Source organism: Engraulis encrasicolus, chromosome 5, assembly GCF_034702125.1.
Source record: "Engraulis encrasicolus isolate BLACKSEA-1 chromosome 5, IST_EnEncr_1.0, whole genome shotgun sequence".
Taxonomy (NCBI): Eukaryota; Metazoa; Chordata; class Actinopteri; order Clupeiformes; family Engraulidae; genus Engraulis; species Engraulis encrasicolus.
The window spans coordinates 45,504,676-45,522,952 of NC_085861.1; the positions used below are offsets into that span (position 1 = coordinate 45,504,676).

Genomic DNA, 18,277 nt, shown 5'->3' on the forward strand with positions numbered 1-18,277 from the left:
ACTTCAATAAAATGCCTCTTTATCTCCATGAGGCTCTTGAGAGCTGCTCTGGTAACGTGCCATCCCGGCTGACTCTGTTTATGTTATTACCAGACAATTACTCAGAGAGCATGTGCTGAGTGGTCTACAATGCCTACCCCGAGTCAGGGAAAGCAGAAGATGGTGTAGATATACTTTACGGCTGATAGATACAGGTAGCTGGAACTGAAAGAGATAGATATGCGTTCGTATTGCGCTGCACATGACTACTGCTAAATCTATTGGTACTAGGGATGTACTGAATCAAAGACTAGGTTTTGGATTCGGCCGGATTCAGCCTTGTTGATGGAGTTCGGTTTCAGTGATTGGGGTAGAATTCAGTAATTGGTTTCAGAATCGGCCAAATCTTAAGCAATGGATTCGGCCGAACCTGTAGCCCCTTAATGCACGCCGTACCTCCTGTGACATGCTGTAATAGACATTGAAAGTGAACTACTGTAGTACTACACTACTATGGCAGTGCACATGGCCTTTAGTAATACATTACGACTTGGTCATTGCCATTCTGGTAACAGCTAATTTATAATGCCGTGTCTTAAGGGGTTAAGTTATTGCTCATAATTACCAAATCCAAGATTCTGTTTCGGATTTGGCCAGATTCGCCCTTGTTGAAAGGGTTCGGTTTCGGTTTTGGTGATTGGAGTAGGATTCGCTATTCAGTTTCGGATTCAGCTAAATCTCTCAGCTAAAAGTGTTTTCGGTAATCGGCAGAACCTTAAAAATTAGGATTCGGTATATCTGTATTACAAATCTTTTTCAAACTGGGAATAGTTATGGGCTTGATCCAAAACGTTTGCATCCAAGTTCTGTAGGCTTTTGTCTTTACCATTTTATTACTATTTATTAATACAGTTTTCCTGATTGGTATTCGGCTCTTGTGTTCATCCAGATAGACGTACAGGGAGACAGACAGGCAGGGAGAACAGGCAGAGGGCAAAGATTAAAAAAGAGATAACGGAGAGATTAAGAATACAAAAAATATTTCTGCTGTGAGCTTAGTAATAGCTGTTACAGAGACATTATGGAGCCTTTGTCAGGTTTTTTCTTTTTTTGCTTTTCTCCAGCGCTCCCTATTCACAACCCCTTTAACAACATCCCATAATCTCAGCAGGCCTCCAGTGGAAACACATAAAAGGAGCCAGACAGGCAGGACGTGCGGGTGTAACACCTGGCTCTCCTGCTATCCTGCTGATGCCTAACTAATCGACCATATGGAGCAGGATGGGAGAGAGAGGAATCAGGACATGCTGTTGAACTGAGTTGTCGATATACAAGCACAATATTGCCAAAGTATGCTCACTGTAGTTTCATAAATAAAAACATAGACATCACAGTGATGGCATGTATCCCCATATGACTGAAAAAAACGTCTCTTCCCATCTGGCCAGCAACTTATATCTGACTTGTTGCATCATTAAAACGGACTTACTGTAAGTTCTAGAAAAAAGCGGCAAAAGCGAACATGTTTTCGAGGTCGCTGAAGAAGTTTTGCAGTGAATTTGCTTCATTCCCTCAGGATGTGAGACCATAATGTCTGATAGTCACAGAGTAGCTCAGTCTTATCAACGTGGGACGTACAGTAAATGTGGAGATTCCTATCGGGCACATGCACACGTGTGTTTGTGTGTGTGTGTGTGTGTGTGTGTGTGTGTGTGTGTGTGTGTGTGTGTGTGTGTGTGTGTGTGTGTGTGTGTGTCTGCTGACAAAGACAAGAGGATGCTTGACAGATCTGATGCTCTGAAAGGTGCCTCTCCCGGTGTATGTAGAGTTTGTGTGCTTGGTGGTTAAGGTCATTGGACATCCCCGTGTGTGTGTGTGTGTGTGTGTGTGTGTGTGTGTGTGTGTGTGTGTGTGTGTGTGTGTGTGTGTGTGTGTGTGTGTGTGTGTGTGTGTGTGTCTATATGTGTGAGTGTGTGTCCCTATATGTGTGAGTGTGTGCGTGCACGCGTGCGTATGTGTGTGTGCGTGTGTGTTATTACCTCTCCTTGTGGGTGTGTGTCTTGGGGCAGAGTGCATCCTGGGAAGTCCTCCCACAGCAGCAGAGTCTCCTCCGTCTCTTCCCACGCCAGACTGTCACAGTCGTCTTCAAACTCACACTCTCTCCTGGAGAACACACACACGCACGCACGCACGCACGCACGCACGCACGCACGCACACACACACACACACGCACGCACGCACGCACACACACACACACACACACGCACACACACACGCACACACACACACACACACACACGCACACACACACACACACACACACGCACACACGCACGCACGCACGCATGCACGCACGCACGCACGCACACACACACGCACACACACACACACACCGTTCTAAAACTCAGTCTCCATTCTGGGAATGAATACCATGTTGAAAATGGAGAATCTCAATACATCATTCTGATAATCTGCCTTTTTCTGAAGAATACACGTGATCCCACAGCATTCTGAAAGTCACAGCTTTTTTTCTGAGGAATATGCACTAAAAGATACACTAATCTGAAACTCACACTTTATCTGGAGAATACACAGACACACACACACAAACACATAACATTATGAAAATCACACCTTTTTCCGAACAATACACATACACATACACCATATGAAATTCACACTTTCATCATTCTGAAACTCATACTACCTCCTTGGGAAAACCCAAAACTGAAACTTTCTGGAAAATGCAAACACACAGTCACCACTGTGGCACTTATGCCATATACACCTCATGACCCTGTGATTTGCACACATTCAATCTATATGGAAAGAGTACAGAAAAAATATACTCAAGTAAAAGTATCTGTACTTTGCCTAAATATTACTCCAGTAAAAGTAAAAATGCCCATCTAAAAATCAATCTAAAAATCTTGAGTAAATGTAATCAATGACTTTCCATCCCTGCTTTATAGGCACATTACGCTAACACAAAACTCAGGAACCGCATCGCTGTTATCACTGAAAACCATTGTATGGATCACTGTTTGGCTACTTACAGTTGGCACAGCATCCTCTGCATTTCCTCGTTGATCTGATTGGCTGAAGCACTGCACATGTCATCATCTTTAGGACCGGTTCCGTCACTATCGGAGGTGCTCATTGGCTCATCTGTCTCGCTGCCGCTGACTGGCTGGGGGGCTTGTTTGCGAGGGCGGCAGTTGATGGCAGACTGAGTGCTGGGAACCTAGTTAAAAAAAATGGAGACATCCGGACAAAATATTTCTAAACAGCCTAGAAGACAACTCCAAAGTGATACCTTGAACACCTAACTGTGCGTGTACACCAAATGTGACCAACGCGACCAGAGCGATGCAAGTCATTGTTTGTCTATGGAGGGTCGCAAATTGGGCGACCAAAGCAAATTTGCCGTTAGAGAAGCGATCTGGGCAACCTGAGTGAATTTCAGCGACTAAAAGTCAGCTAATATTATGGTAATGAGCTATAACATGGTTCGGCGAAAAATTGCAACGTTCAGAATTGAATATCCCTGACTGGTAAGCCAGATCCACTATGTGATTAGCTAAATCAAATATGTCAATGTCACTCCCAGAGCAAATACAGCGAATTCATGACAAAACTTGTTCAAGGACCTCGGCTACTCGGTAGGTCTGGTAGTCTCTGGTATACACGAACAGTTTCAAGTCTGTAGCCTTATCAGACTTTGGGAAATAGCAAGGTTGTATGTTTGGTATCTATCTTCAAACTAGGAAAGTGAATTCAGATGTGCCTTTCACTGTCATAAGTTAGTCATGATGAACCACTGAAACATTGTTGGAAATATAACTGTGAGAGTGAAAAACTATTTAGCTAACTATTTTCTTTAGTGGTTGCCTTGGCTCTCCACAATGACCCAAAGGAAATGGGATGACCATTCAGACCATGCTGCAGAATGGGCCTGACCCAGCACAGGTAGACGGGTGACACAGAGACAGAGATAGACAGAAACAGACAGCTGAATCCTCAATGATAGGAAAAAACAGCAGACCATACTGCTGAGGCCTTACCCAGCACAGATAGTGAGGAAAGATAGAGAGAGGAATATAGATATACAGTGTAGATGCAGAGGCAGAGGAAGAGGCAAGGCAGAAACAGAAACCGAGACAGAGGCAGAGGAAGAGGCAAGGCAGAGACAGAAACCGAGACAGAGGCAGAGACGGACAAAAATGCACAGCTGACACATAGCAGACCCAAAAATCTAAGCAATAGAGAGAGCCGAGAGTGCTAGAGTAGATTGCTCAGCCAGCACAGGTAGCCAGGCGAGATAGACAGACAGACAGAGACAATAAGACAATGAGGAAGGTGTTGAGTGCTGAGTCAGAACCTAGAAACGTGCTGATCATGTCACAGGTAGCCAGGCGAGACAGACAGAGGCAATAAGATGGAGGAAGATACAGAGGGAGCAGAAGAGACAAGGCAGAAGTAGACACTTGAGGGAGACAGAAAACAAACACACCTGAACCCTCAATAAGGGCGCGATCACACAGACCGCGGATTTCTGCCTACAATCTGCGATGCGCGTCCAGCTGATTAATCAGAAGTGACCACACCAAGCGCGGATCCACTGCCCATTGGAATGCGGTGAATAGGCAACGTAACGACTCAACTGTCACTCGCAACGTAGCCTAATCGATGGTGTTGTGTCATTAAATGTTGTGAAAACATGCACAAAAGGCTTTGTCCATTCATCTTTGTAAAATGAATAGAAGCCGAGCTCTTTTCTTGCTCTCCTAATGTTGGACAGTGAATCTGATATGAATGTTGATAACGGTCTCCTATCGAACATCTGGAAATCCGCCGCGGGTTTTCCTCCTTGAGTTGAACTTTTTTCAACTCGATCTGCCCGGCGCCGAGAGGCGTAGAATCCGCAAACTGCCTTGTGCTGATATAAGACGCGTAATCCGCTCATTTTCATTGACAAACAATAGAACACATCCACCTCCTACTGTAAAATCTGCGGTCTGTGTGATCGCGCCCTAAGGTAGCAGACACTGAAGTCTGAGCAGAGTGGAGTGTACGGTAAAACAGCACACTGTTCTGTAGAGCCCTTAGCCAGCACAGGTAGTGAGGCGAGACACACAGACAGACAGACAGACAGACACCATTTCCCAATGTCAAGTGTTCTAGCCTTGGTAGTGCGTGAAATGCCTAGTGATTGGATAGTCTGCGGAGTTCACCAAAGAGTATCCATCACTGGGCGTTTCACGCACTACCAAGGCTAGAACACTTGACATTGGGAAATGGTGAGAGACAATGAGATGAGGAGGAGGAGGAGGAGAAGGAGGAGGAGGGTGACAAAGTGAGTCAGTACCGGGAACATGTTGATCATGTCCTCGCAGTTCCTTTGCTGGGCGACGTCGCACAGGCGCGCCGTGATGTCGATGCGGCGGCAGATGTCCATGTCCACCTTCATGGCCTTCTCCTGGATCTTACTCTCCAGATCCGACAGGTTCTACAGCACACACACGCACAATTACACAGTCAGAGGGGCACTTCAGGGGGGCTGTCAGGGGCTTAGATAAAAATCAGTATCTTTTTTGGACAAATCTGGTGACTGCAGGGGAAAGCACCATCACTAAATACTGGTTTCAGAAAGACACGCATACTGTGGTGTGGGTACATTTGTTGCCATTGTTAAACACTTTCCATTTCAGATGGGGAAGATGGGGTAGATGGTCCATTTAGAGTGAATGACATAGAACTGTCAATGTAGGTAAATCAGACAGCCCTTACTGACATAACATGTATATTTTGTGAGGTTTTTTTCCCTGTTTCCTTCATCTGTTGTCATTTGCTGTTGTCAAAATCCACAAAAAAATGATATGACCACTCAAAAGATTGTTGGTATCAGAAAAGCATTACTTAAAACTTTGTCGTAGAACTGTGGGAGTGTCTGCATCATGAGGCTACATTAGATCCAGATCCAAATGTAGTCTGGCTATTTCAACTACAAAGCCCTCTCAACTTGGTCACCAAATTTGGTGCAGGGCAACTGTGTGCAAAAATGCACAACTGCATAGCTATGACATTCAAATGTTATGAAGAACTCATACAAGCATCAGATTAGGACAGTTGCAGTGTCTTTCTAGCAACCCAAAAACAAAAGATTATAATTGAATAGTCTGATAGCATTTATCTGACTGTGGTATAGCCTAGTGGGGCGCCAACCTTGTCTGAGCTGCCCTGCAGACTCTGAATTTATTGGTAATATGAGCAAATGTAGGAGACTCCAACCCTCCAAATCAGCCATTCCCCAAACAACACCCTTGTTCGGGCAAACATGCATTTAGTTACACTCAGTGAGGTCATTCATCAGGCTGCCTCAAGGTCAGAGACTGCAACTAATCCCTTGTTTGGGGGGGAAAATGCCTACGCATGTTTATACAATCAATACCTGTTTTATTTTAGATACTGTATGTATAAAATTCAGCAATCTGCCCCTCCCAACCATTTACAAATGACCTCACTCTGTAAATGAGCATCATGTCATCATGACAATGCTTACAAATTCAACGCTAATTTGAATCATCTATTACGTGTGTGCACCACACATGTTTCCTCGCGCTCTACAAACGCCCTGTGACAGGTTAGGGTTCGCTGGCAAAAGTAAAGTTGCCGAAATGTTGCATTACTGACAGCTTAGGGTTAGGGGTGGTTTAGCAACTGAAATTCACCATGACCGCAGGAAAACTACTTGCCTCGCACGAGCCTTGTCACGTGACAAAACTGCTTTTCCACACCGTTGCCCAACCACGACTTAACAAGAAAATGCGTTTCACCAACACGGAATGCACTAGCGTGAAATAACACGGCTTTTAATAATGCCATGTCAGTCTGAAATGAGAAATAGTACTGCTCTGACTATACCATAAATACTCTAGTCTAAACCATACTGCACTGAGCTACAGAAGAGCAGACCTTCCAGACATTAAAAAAACTGAGACAGGTAGAGCATTATACTGTTGTTTTCTTGCTGTTTAATAGGCTGCATTGTAGGGCCGATTGAAAGTTGCTTTTAAGTTAAGCAGTTCGTTAAAAGAGTCTGCAGAGAGTTCTGCCAATGGATAGGCTGATACTGGGTATTTTATTTGTGACAGTGAGCGAAGGTTTGCTTCTTCCAAATGTCCTTGATTAATATGGTAAATGTCAACATTGGCTCCCCATCCAATCGTCCATCATCCTACAGCCCACCACAACTACTCTTAATGCACTTATCCACTTTTGGACGGAATCAAGTTTGACAAACACATAAAATGGAGGAAGCAATGGATCCTTTAGCGGAAATATAAGCACAGCAGAAGACAAACGGATACCTACTCAAACACATATACACACACACACGCACGCACGCACAAACGCACACACGCACACACTCAAAGCTTGTGAATTATTCATACCACCTATGGACACATACTATACCCACATACATACTGAAATATTCATATAACACACATGAGGATGAAGGCGTGGTTACTATTGAGTTAGAAAAAACACTTAAGACAACAATAACGAGCTGCCTGGAAACTGCTGGAACCTACATGCATTTACCAGCTCCTATAGAAACAGGTTGAATATTATCTTAAGGTGCACAAAGCAACTGTATCCTTGACCTTTTAAAAGGAATCTGCAGCTATATTTTTCCATGTTGACACAGATTTACCAAATACTAAAATAAAGCCATTGGCTTTTCAAAGCTACAAATAAGTAAATGCACAAACAGCTGATATTGCCACTCTTTATTACCATCCAAAAGAGTGTTCCATTTGCCGATGTAGAGACCACACAGGTCTTGCTGTGTTAAAAAGCACAATAGGTGCTTTATGCAGTGGTGCAACATGCTTAAGCATAAAAGTTGCCGGCGATGCTAATACCGGTACAAGTGATTTCATTCATCGCTTGTGGGATATTGCAGAAAGCAGCTCTTATCTCTTACCTGGGACAAGTTAACTCAGAGCAAGCGAGCTAACTTAGATAGGTTACTGACCCATCTGCTCACATAGCCCTAAGCACGCAGTGAGAGATGCAATCATAACCTGTATTTGTATAGCACGTGTATAGCAATACAAGATGCAGCTCAACAGTTTTGGGATGTACGGTACACGTAGAATGCAATGTGACATGACGTTAGGTGAGGTGATGTGATGGTGATGTGATGGCAGTAGACTCACATTGCTCATGAGGCCCTTGAAGAGGACCAGCTCAGCCTTCAGCTGCTGCACCCTGAGGGCCAGTTCGTCCTGGCACACCTCACTCTCCTGCAGGTCCTGTGGGGGGAGCCACACCACACGCCACACTGGGTTAGCTAGCCGCAACCACAGCCGCAGTCGCAGAATGGCCGACACTGTGAATGCCTATTTGTCCTATGTCTTCTTGCTTTTGTCCTTGAGGGAGGTGGCACTACTGAGTCTGTTTGTTGTGTCTTTTTGTTTTGTAATAAATGTAAAAGCTCGTCTTGGCACACCTCACTCTCCTGCAGGTCCTGTGGGGGGAGCCACACCACACCACACCACACGCCACAAGGGGTTAGCTAGTCACTGTTGCAGCATGGCCAACGAGACGTACTGTGATGTGAGGGCCTATTTGTCCTATGACATCTTCTCTTTTGTCCTAGAGGGGGTGGGGTGTCTGAGTCTGTCTATAGCGTCTCTTTGTTTTTGTAGTAAATAAAAAATAAAACAAACCTGATGAAAATCTATCTATCTATCTATCTATCTATCTATCTATCTATCTATCTATCTATCTATCTATCGATCGATCGATCGATCGATCGATCGATCGATCGATCGATCTATCTATCTATCTATCTATCGATCTATCTATCTATCTATCTGATGCTAGAGGGTGGAGGGAATGCAGCAAAGCAAGAGTTGGGTGGGGCCTGGGGCTGGAGTGAGGGGGTGCTGAGGGCTGTCGTTCATGAGTGGGTGTGTGGTGGGAGATTTGTTTCAGAGCTTCAGAGGTGGGGCCTACAGACGATTTCCCAAACAGCTTCCTTGTCGTGTACATAAAACATTGCAGCCAGATCAATGTAAAAAATTAAGTTGCCCTGCTGCCTTAATTTTGCAAGTTTGCTCAACTTCATAAAGCCTCGTCTCAAGTTGAGTTAACATACAAAATTAAGGCAGCAAGGGAACGTACTTTTTTGCGTTTAACTGGCTTGCAATGATTTACAGTGTATGGTTTTATTGTGTGGGCTGCTAAGTGTGTGCGGGTGTCTGGGGAGGGCTGGGGCAGATTAGGGGCTCATGTCTTTTCTTATCCTTCATCTTTGCTTCATCCCTTTGAAGGGGAAGGGGAAAAGGGTATCACAGTAAAATGAGAGCTTTAGACGGAGTTCCGATCTTCACAGGGGCCCTTGCCATGGTGGAAGCCTCAGAATTATTTTCTTCTACCAGGATGTACAAATGACATGGTATTGATCATGGTGTTATTGTGGTCAAACATGGTGCAATATGGTGTCTTTGCGGTCAAAACCACAAACGTTGGGAGAATTACTGCGATGACTTAATTCAGAGGGCCATGACAAAGCCAGTGCAGAGCAAATTTCAATCTGATCAAAATGATCGCTTAAATTGCCAATAGTGACCCACAGAACATCTTCAGCCAAAAGCATTCTATTAACTTAGACGTTGTGTTAGGAGATTGAAATTTCCATAATGGTGCTCAGTTCCAAAATGGTGGTCATCTTAGATCAAGAAGAAAGAAATCCTATTCTTTGTATGGCAAAGAGGACACATTCAGACCTCTTGTCTTATCACGCATTGTGATTCCTCTGAGCTGTGCTGTGAGTTGTCACACACAGTCACATGTCATATAAGAAGCTCTCCACATTCAGAAAATAGGTGTGCAGAAAGAAAAATAATGGATAAGAATAGAAGGCTGCCTAGTAACAGTAACAAAACAAATTCATTAACACTTCTGGCGAAGACAAAATTAAGCTGTTAATTTGGCAGTGATTCCATTGATTATCTCCCTGTGCTTTGTTGTCACCAACCGTTTCTAAACGTGCTCATCGCAGCTGTGGCAACCGTCACTTGATATAAAACAGAGCTAAACGACACCAAAGGCTATGACAGTCGAATGAGAATAACAGATTAACGTGGGACCGAGACACTATTATCCAACGGATTCAGTCAGGAATCAAGAAGTCTTCCACACCTCCACTGTTGTTAAATGGTATTAAATATTGTTACTCTGGCTATTAATTACACTGTACCTAATGTGGTAGATCCACTGTAATAGTGAACCATTAAAATAAAGTGTAACCCAATGTCTTAATAAAGCCTCTTCCTCCTGCTGTTTGTTTGTTGCTCAATGGTGTTACATCAGCGGCAGTGAGTAGGTGTCCCTGAACTGTGAACAGAGTGTCACTGGAGGTACAGTACTTAATCAGATTCAAGAGAGAGAGAGAGAGAGAGAGAGAGAGAGAGAGAGAGAGAGAGAGAGAGAGAGAGGGGCTTGGCTGCGCTGTGGAGGGTGTGCCAAGACTTGCCTCACTCGCTCGCACGCCACGTACTGTAGAGTAGGACACTGCGGAGGAGGAGGCGACAGGGTGGAGACCACTGCACCAACCTAGCATCTTAATCACAGGCGCCGTTTAGAACGCTAGAAAGATAAGATGGTGCTGGGTGTTGTTTATGTGTCTGGAGGAGGTGTTAAAGAGTGTGTGTGTGTAGTGTGTGGGTATAATTTCAAATTCTTTGTATGACCAGTGCATGTAAAGAAATTGACAATAAAACCTACTTGACTTGACTTGACTTGATACTCCAAAACTCTGTGTAACTGTGTGTGCATGTGTGTGTGTGTGTGTGTGTGTGTGTGTGTGTGTGTGTGTGTGTGTGTGTGTGTGTGTGTGTGTGTGTGTGTGTGTGTGTGTGTGTGTGTGTGTGTGTGTGTGTGTGTGGTATGGTATGGTATGAGCATGCTTGGAAAAGAACAGTAGCTTTTTCACCTCTTGCAGATCCCCAATCCTCTGTTGCAGGTCCACCCTCATGGTATACTCCTCTTCCCATCTACAGGGGGAAAAGCAACAGTTTTCTTAACCCTCACAAGCACGATTTATTATCAGCCAAGAGGCCTTGAAAAACAGAATAATCCATAGCTGTCAAGTAATAAGTCAAAAGTAGCTGTCATTACTCATTTGATTTAGGTACTGTTTATTTTTATGAAGGCCTTAAGGAGACGAGAAAGGGGAGGCAGTGGAGTGAGGAAAAGACTGAATGAAAATGAATGAAAATGAAAGGGGGGTTGAAAGGGGGGAGAGAAAATGAGTGTGTGTGTGTGTGTGAGAGAGAGAGAGAGAGCGAGAGAGAGAGCGAGAGAGAGAGAGAGAGAGAGATAATGAGATAGAGAGAGAGCCTGCCCAGTGCCCATGGCACGCATCTAAGCAAGCCTAGCAGCTAGAAACCACTTTGTCCTGCTGAGCACCACATAGGAATGCTCTCCATTCTCCAGTATAGTGGAGGCATTCAGTACTGTAACCACACACACACACACACACACACACACACACACACACACACACACACACACACACACACACACACACACACACACACACACACACACACACACACACACACACACACAATACGCGCACATACTTTCTCACACACTCACACACACAAACTGTACATCTCTTCACGGAGCACTGCACACCATTTACATAACACCCCTTTTAGCATGCAGGCCGATGCCGCACTTCCTAAGCTCATTAGAGACAGTTAGTGGGACTACAGTACAGACTAGAGAGATAGGTCAAGGCAAGGCGAAGCAGGGCCAGGCATAACTAATGCCCCTAAGCAGCCCAGGAGCTCACCAGGGGAGGACGAGCAACGCAAGGCACAGAAAACAAAAACACTTTCAAAGTGAGAGGTCCGCACACTTAAAATCTTTTTAGTTTTCTTTTATTATTTCATGGCTCGATTACGTTTCAACTTCACAGTCTTCATCAGATTCTCTATAAACACAGTACGAGTGGTGATTGGAACATGAAATAATAAAAGAAAACAAAAGGATTTTAAGTGTGCGGACCTCTCACTTTGAAACTACAGTCAGCCTTTGTCCTGCACCTTTTCCTGGGATGTGCACAATCTTCACCTTCAACAGAAAACAACAACATCTCCTCACACTAGAGAGGGCTGGGTACATGGTAAAAAAAGCCAATGTTAATATAACTCTAAAAGTGTTAATAGAACTCTTTGTTCATAAGAGTTGAAATTAACTCCGTTTCAGATAAAATTTGGTCCCACCCAAAAATAGCGTTAACTTAACCCGTTAAAACACAGTGTTATAAATGTGCTACCAGAATGGTAATGACCAAGTTGTAGTGCATTACTAAAGGCCCTGTGTTATGCCATAGCAGTACAATAGTAGTTCACTTTTCAATGCCTATTACAGTGTTCCACTGGTGGAACTAGGGGTGGGCGATATGACGATATTAAATCGTGAATCGTGATATCAAGTACAAAATTGTCTCGAATCTGCCAAAGTGGAGAAATCGTATAGATCGTCTTGCAGTAAGGATGTTTACTATCAGCATCAGAGTGATGTCTGCTTACTTAGTGTTGTTGTCTTTACTTTTATTCTTTACATTATTGCATTCCAATTGTGCACTTTATGAGAGTGTCATAAGTGTGGTAACATTTTATTAACTGCAAATTACAAATTGCAAGTATATGACAGTTGTTTTTTCTTGTTTTTATTTTTTTTGATAGAAGATCGTGATAAAAAATCGAAATCGGGATTTTATGTTAAAAAATCGTGATGCAACATTTTTGCCATATCGCCCACCCCTAGGTGGAACTTCATGCATTATGGGGCTTCCTCTTTGGTCAAGGTTGTAACATTTTCAGAGTTAATTCTACTCAACGCTGTGCAAATATGAAGAACTGTACTGTAGAGTTGAAATTACACAGGTCGCCGGCACAGTTTTAGACTGACTGTTGTCAGAGTAATTTGACTCTCCACAGTGTTGTAAATACTCATATCTGGGTTTATATAAGTTTACTCTGCACTGTGTAGTGTAGGAAGAGGGATATAGAGAGAGTTGGGTGGCCTGGGAGGAGAGAATATGGAGAAATCGAAAGACAGGGGGTGAAGAAACAAAGATGGAGGGTCATGGAGAGAGTCAGAGAACAGGACAGAGAGAGAAAATACATTCTGAGGAGGAGGAAGACTGAACAAGAGCTACATAGAAACAACATAAAGCAACAGAGAGAGAGAGAGAGAGAGAGAGAGAGAGAGAGAGAGAGAGAGAGAGAGAGAGAGAGAGAGAGAGAGAGAAAGCAAGAGCGACATAAACAGAGTGAGAAAGAGAGAGGTAACCAGTGATGGTGAGAGAGATAAAGAGAGAGAGGAGGAACTAGAAAAAAGAGCAATTTGATGGCGAGAGAGAGAGAGAGGGAGAGAAAAGAAAGAGTGATTAGAGAGAGAGAGCGATGGAGAGAGAGAGAGAGAGAGAGAGAGAGAGAGAGAGAGAGAGAGAGAGAGAGAGATGGCTTGAGAGAGAGATGGCAAGGCTGGTGGTGTGGTAGGCACCCAGGCAGCTGGTAGAGTGGGCAAGGGAATGTGCTGCAATGCAGATACGGTACGGCAGTGTAGCGTGTGGCGACATGCTGATGCACACCAGGAGAGGAGAGGAGAGGAGAGAGAAGAGAGGGAGAGGAGAAGAGGAGACGAGAGGAGAGGAGAGGAGAGGAGAGGAGAGGAGAGGAGAAGAGGAGAAGAGAGGAGAGGAGAGGAGAGGAGGAGAGGAGAGAAGAGAGGAAGAGGAGAAGAGAAGAGAAGAGAAGAGGAGAGGAGAAGAGGAGAGGAGGGGAGAGGAAAGGAGAGAATAGAGGAGAGGAGAGGAGAGGAGAGGACAGGAGAGGAGAATGAAGAAGAGGAGAGGCGAGGAGAGGAGAGGAGAGAGAAGAGGAGAGGAAAGGAGAGGAGAGGAGAGGAGAGGAGGATAGGAGGAGGAGAGGGGAGGAGAGGAGAATGAAGAAGAGGAGATGAAAGGAAAGGAAAGGAGAGGAGAGGAGAGGAGAGGAGAGGAGAGGAGATGTGAGGGGAGGGGAGGGAAGGAGATGAGAGGAGAGGAGAAGAGGAGATGAGAGGAGAGGAGAAGAGGAGATGTGAGAGGAGGAGAGGAGAGGAGAGGAGAGGAGAGGAGAGGAGAGGAGAGGAGAGGAGAAGAGAGGAGAATGAAGAAGAGGAGAGGAGAGGAGAGGAGATGGGAGGGGAGGGGAGGGAAGGAGAGGAGAGGAGAGGGGCGGAGAAGAGGAGACGGGAGAAGAGGAAAGGAGATGAGAGGAGAGGAGAGGGGAGAAGAGGAGAGGAAAGGAAAGGAGAGGAGAGGAGAGAAGAGGAGCGGAGAGGATATAATAGAATAAAGGACAGGAGAGGAGAGGAGAGAGGAGTGGAGAGGAGAGGAAAGGAGAGGAGTGGAGAGGAGAGGAAAGGAGAGGAGAGGAGCGGAGAGGAGAGGAGAGGAAAGGAGATGAAATGATAGAATAGAGGAGAATGAGGAAGAGGAGAACAGAGGAGAAGAGAGAAGAATGAAGAAAAGGAGAGGCAAATGAGGAAGAGGAGAGAAGAGGAGAGGAGAGAAGAGGAGAGCAGATGAGAAGAGGGGAGAAAAGAGGAGGGGAAGAGTAGAGGAGGAGAGATGAGAGGAGAGTAGGAGAAGAGTGGAGAAGAGAAGAGAATAGAGGAGAGGAGAGAAGAAGAGAGGAGAGGAGGTCAGAGTGTTGGACAACAGGAAAGAGGGGGGCAAAGATATGGCCAAGAGGAGGGGAGGGAGGAGAGATGGCCGGGGGGGGGGGCAGGGTGCGTAGAATGAAAGAGAAGAGGGGAGGATGATAAAGGAAGGGGGAGGGCGACAAGAAAAAAATATATAGTGGGGAAGGCTGTGACAAACTATGGGAACAAACGGTTGCCCATACATACACAGATGTGTAACAGAACTGTTTCATTAACAACACAAGGGAGTTAAGCAAGAATGCAAAGGGCAGACAGCAAAGACAGGAAATACACAGATTATGAAACAGAGGGAGATGGAGGGAGAGAACGGTAGATAGAGAGGTACATACATACACAGAAAAATAGATGTCATCCAGACACACACAAACACAAACACACACACACACACACACACACACACACACACACACACACACACACACACACAGTATAAACACAAGGAGTCATACGAGACAAACGGATGATAGAAATGCCAGTACCTAAGGAGCCATATTCACGCTGAAAAGCGCAGGTCTAAACAGCATTGCATTACTGCCCCAGGACGAACCTGCTTACATCAGCAGAAAAATAGGCTATAAATAAGGTAGGCTATAGGCTGTAGGCAAGGCAAGCGATCTGCTTTAACAGCCATTGTGAGGCAAGCTTGGGCCCGTCCCACAGAGAGAGGCCGTCCATTTCACCCACATCGAGCCTGTTTTATATTATTTACGCAGCGTATGGGTGCCACCTGGGGGGGGGAGGGTTACAGATTTTAAGGGCCCAAGCACCGCCAGCAGGGCAGGGGCCCTTAAGGAGGCCCAAATTCTAATCTTTCATGGGGCCCAAAATTTATGGCGGCATCCCTGACACAGCATAACAGTTTTTCCAACAAAAAAATGCTCACAGATGCTCCCAACTAAAAATAAGCGACAGTTCAGAGGCAAATCTGGCCATCTGTGATGCAACTGCTTTGAAAGACCTGGTTGAAAAGAGCAGCTGTTACTTCGCTATCTAAGGATAGCCCAGCAGTGTCAGCTGCCTGTCTCTCTGTGTGTCTGATTCACTGTCCCTGGCCTGCACATTTCCAGAATATTCATAAGTGGATGTAGTATAAAGTCAGTAGTTACAATGCATTACAGAACATCAAGGGAAAAAATGAAAGCCCATCTGTTTGCGCTGCCATCCATAGGCTAGTCTACAGAGTAGGCCTAATTTATTCCATGTCACTAGACCTGTATTGGTCAGATCAAATACAAAAACAAACAAAAACCTGTGAGGGTAAATGTTTAGAAACCTGTGCAGGCCTGTAGTTTGCCTAGTTGTAGTATGCCTGGCCTTGCCTCATTCCAGCACTGCAGGAGCGGACAGCGCTCTTACTAGAGGTGCCCGTATCCTGACGGAGACAGATGTGGAATGTTTCCGCTGAGTTCGCTGCGGCAATGCTTTGACTGGTCTGCGTCTGCAAATGCAAGGTGTTTACACCGAAGCACACGGCCTACATATTGATCTCTTAGCCTGATGGCCTGTGCACGAATGTCTGTGGGGTGTTTACAGAATTGCAAGAATTTGATCCCAATATGATTGATTTGTAATAACATACGAACACATTTACCTGCGTTTGTACTCATCCCTCTCACGCTTCACCTTGCCCAGGACATTGTACAGGGCTCTGATCTCTGGGGTGATGGTGTCAATCTGGACACCGACTCCATCAGGATGCATCCAGGACACACCAGGGCTGGTTACCCTGGTTTCCACACCAGATCCAAGTTTGCGTGTGTGGTTGTATGACCAAATGGTGCCCGGTAGGAACCTTGGTGGGGGGTTAGGCGATGTTGCTGTGTAGGTACCGGTGCTGCTGAAATGTGGCGCGTTGTTAGAGTTGTTTGTGTTTGCCGATGCCTCTGTTGAAGTGGATAGGCTGACAGTGATGGTGGGGTTTGTGTTCGAACCGGCGTTTTCGGTGGTTGCATCGCAAGTTTCATCATCAAATTTATTAGTTTCCAGTTTGAGCACGGAGGTGAGAGGCGGTGTAAACAAACTAGTTGGACGCTTGACGGGGTTGTTGGTGTTGAGAAAAGGGAGGGAGCCAGGTCGAACCGGCATGGTGCCGACAAACCCAGTCTGTACACCGACCTCCCTGGTCGGCCCCCTTTTATTTTCCCCGCATCCGCCATCGCCGCCGTTACTTTCGAGTGCTTGTTGCAACTGCTTTTCCAAAATCTTGTTTCGCCTCTCCAGTTCATGCACCTTGGCTAAAAAGCAACGAAAACGCAGATTGAGGGTCTTCAGGACACTGATGTTGGAGCCCAGGTCGTTCCTTAGGGCCATCGCTGCGGGAGGTTGGGCTGAGCGGTGGAAAGAGCTACTGAGATGCAGGTATGCCAAACCTGTCTGAGAGGATGCAGTAAACTCCGGCCCAGGGAAAGCGATGCCCTCAAAGCCTAGTCCTGCTTGGTCTCCGAAGATCACTGACGGATCGGACGGACTACCCAGCACAACTTCGGGCAAAAGGCCCGACGGCGAATCCGGATGGCTACCCCCTTCTTGATTTTGTTGTTGTTCAAGAAGCGCGTTCGCCCCCAACAAAGGATTCATGCTACTGTAAAACCTCAAGCGCTGCAGATCTGGCATGAACACTGGCTATGAGGAACAACCGACTGAATGAATAACAATGATATAACGATGTCGTTATGGTTAGCCTATAGGCTATTATAGAGAAGACAAAAGCAAAGTGTTCGCTATTCTTTAGGTCTATATTAACGTCGTTACATAAGCAGTCCAAAGAATCAACCTTACTAGTTCGTCGACTGAGGTGGTCCGATACCGTTGTCCTGACTGGCGCACCGTGCCAGTACAAAAAATGTATTACAAAGCGTTGTTATTTACAGCATTCGAATAACACAAAAAACAAAATCCGTTCAATGGTATATCAAAAAAGGTCATGCAAGGCCCATTTAAGGAATTAAACGCACTATTCCTGAGCATCGACTTAATGAAATTAAAATAGACTGCTCAGCCATGCGCCTGTTTTCTCTGCCTTGTCTGCTCTGGCTGGATTGGAACGACTTGGATTCGTGCGTGCACGAGCGAATGCAGTGCAGAGCTCCCGTAAACATCTAAGTAGAACGCGCAACAATATTTCTCTTAGCCAAATTCTCGCCATTCTTTTTTTTTTAAGTGACATAAATGTTCATAAATAACCAATACTAAAGACTATGAATGGATGCAATAGATGCGTAATAAAGGAATGAGAAGGCGGTTTCTTTACAATTTGGACAATCTTGATAACATCTATTTTAAACTTACGGTAGTTGAAGGCGGAAGGTTACGTCATAGATTATGGTCTTTAAAATGCCTCGAGGAAGTTTAATAACCTCAGCAGAGGTTCTTTACAACTCAACTGTGGCTTAGGCCTACTGCCACACTTCTCTTCCTCCTTCATTCAATGAGGGCAAAGAGAGACTCCTTCCTCTAGTGGTGCCACTAATGTCCTAATTAAATGAACAAAATCAC

General features: G+C 45.2%; 1 protein-coding gene across 1 annotated transcript in view; it reads right to left on the reverse strand.

Annotated features, from left to right (window-relative positions):
* iffo1b (intermediate filament family orphan 1b) overlaps positions 1–17,796 on the reverse strand; it is a 36,680-nt gene extending 18,884 nt beyond the window's left edge. The window contains exons 1-6 of the mRNA XM_063199923.1: positions 16,374–17,796; positions 10,989–11,049; positions 8,206–8,301; positions 5,349–5,489; positions 3,037–3,224; positions 2,019–2,142 (exon numbers count right to left, since the gene is read on the reverse strand). Of these exons, the coding sequence (XP_063055993.1) occupies positions 2,019–2,142; positions 3,037–3,224; positions 5,349–5,489; positions 8,206–8,301; positions 10,989–11,049; positions 16,374–17,395 (1,632 nt within the window). The 5' untranslated portion in view covers positions 17,396–17,796. The remainder of the gene's footprint in view (positions 1–2,018; positions 2,143–3,036; positions 3,225–5,348; positions 5,490–8,205; positions 8,302–10,988; positions 11,050–16,373) is intronic.
* Between the last annotated feature and the right edge of the window lie 481 nt (positions 17,797–18,277).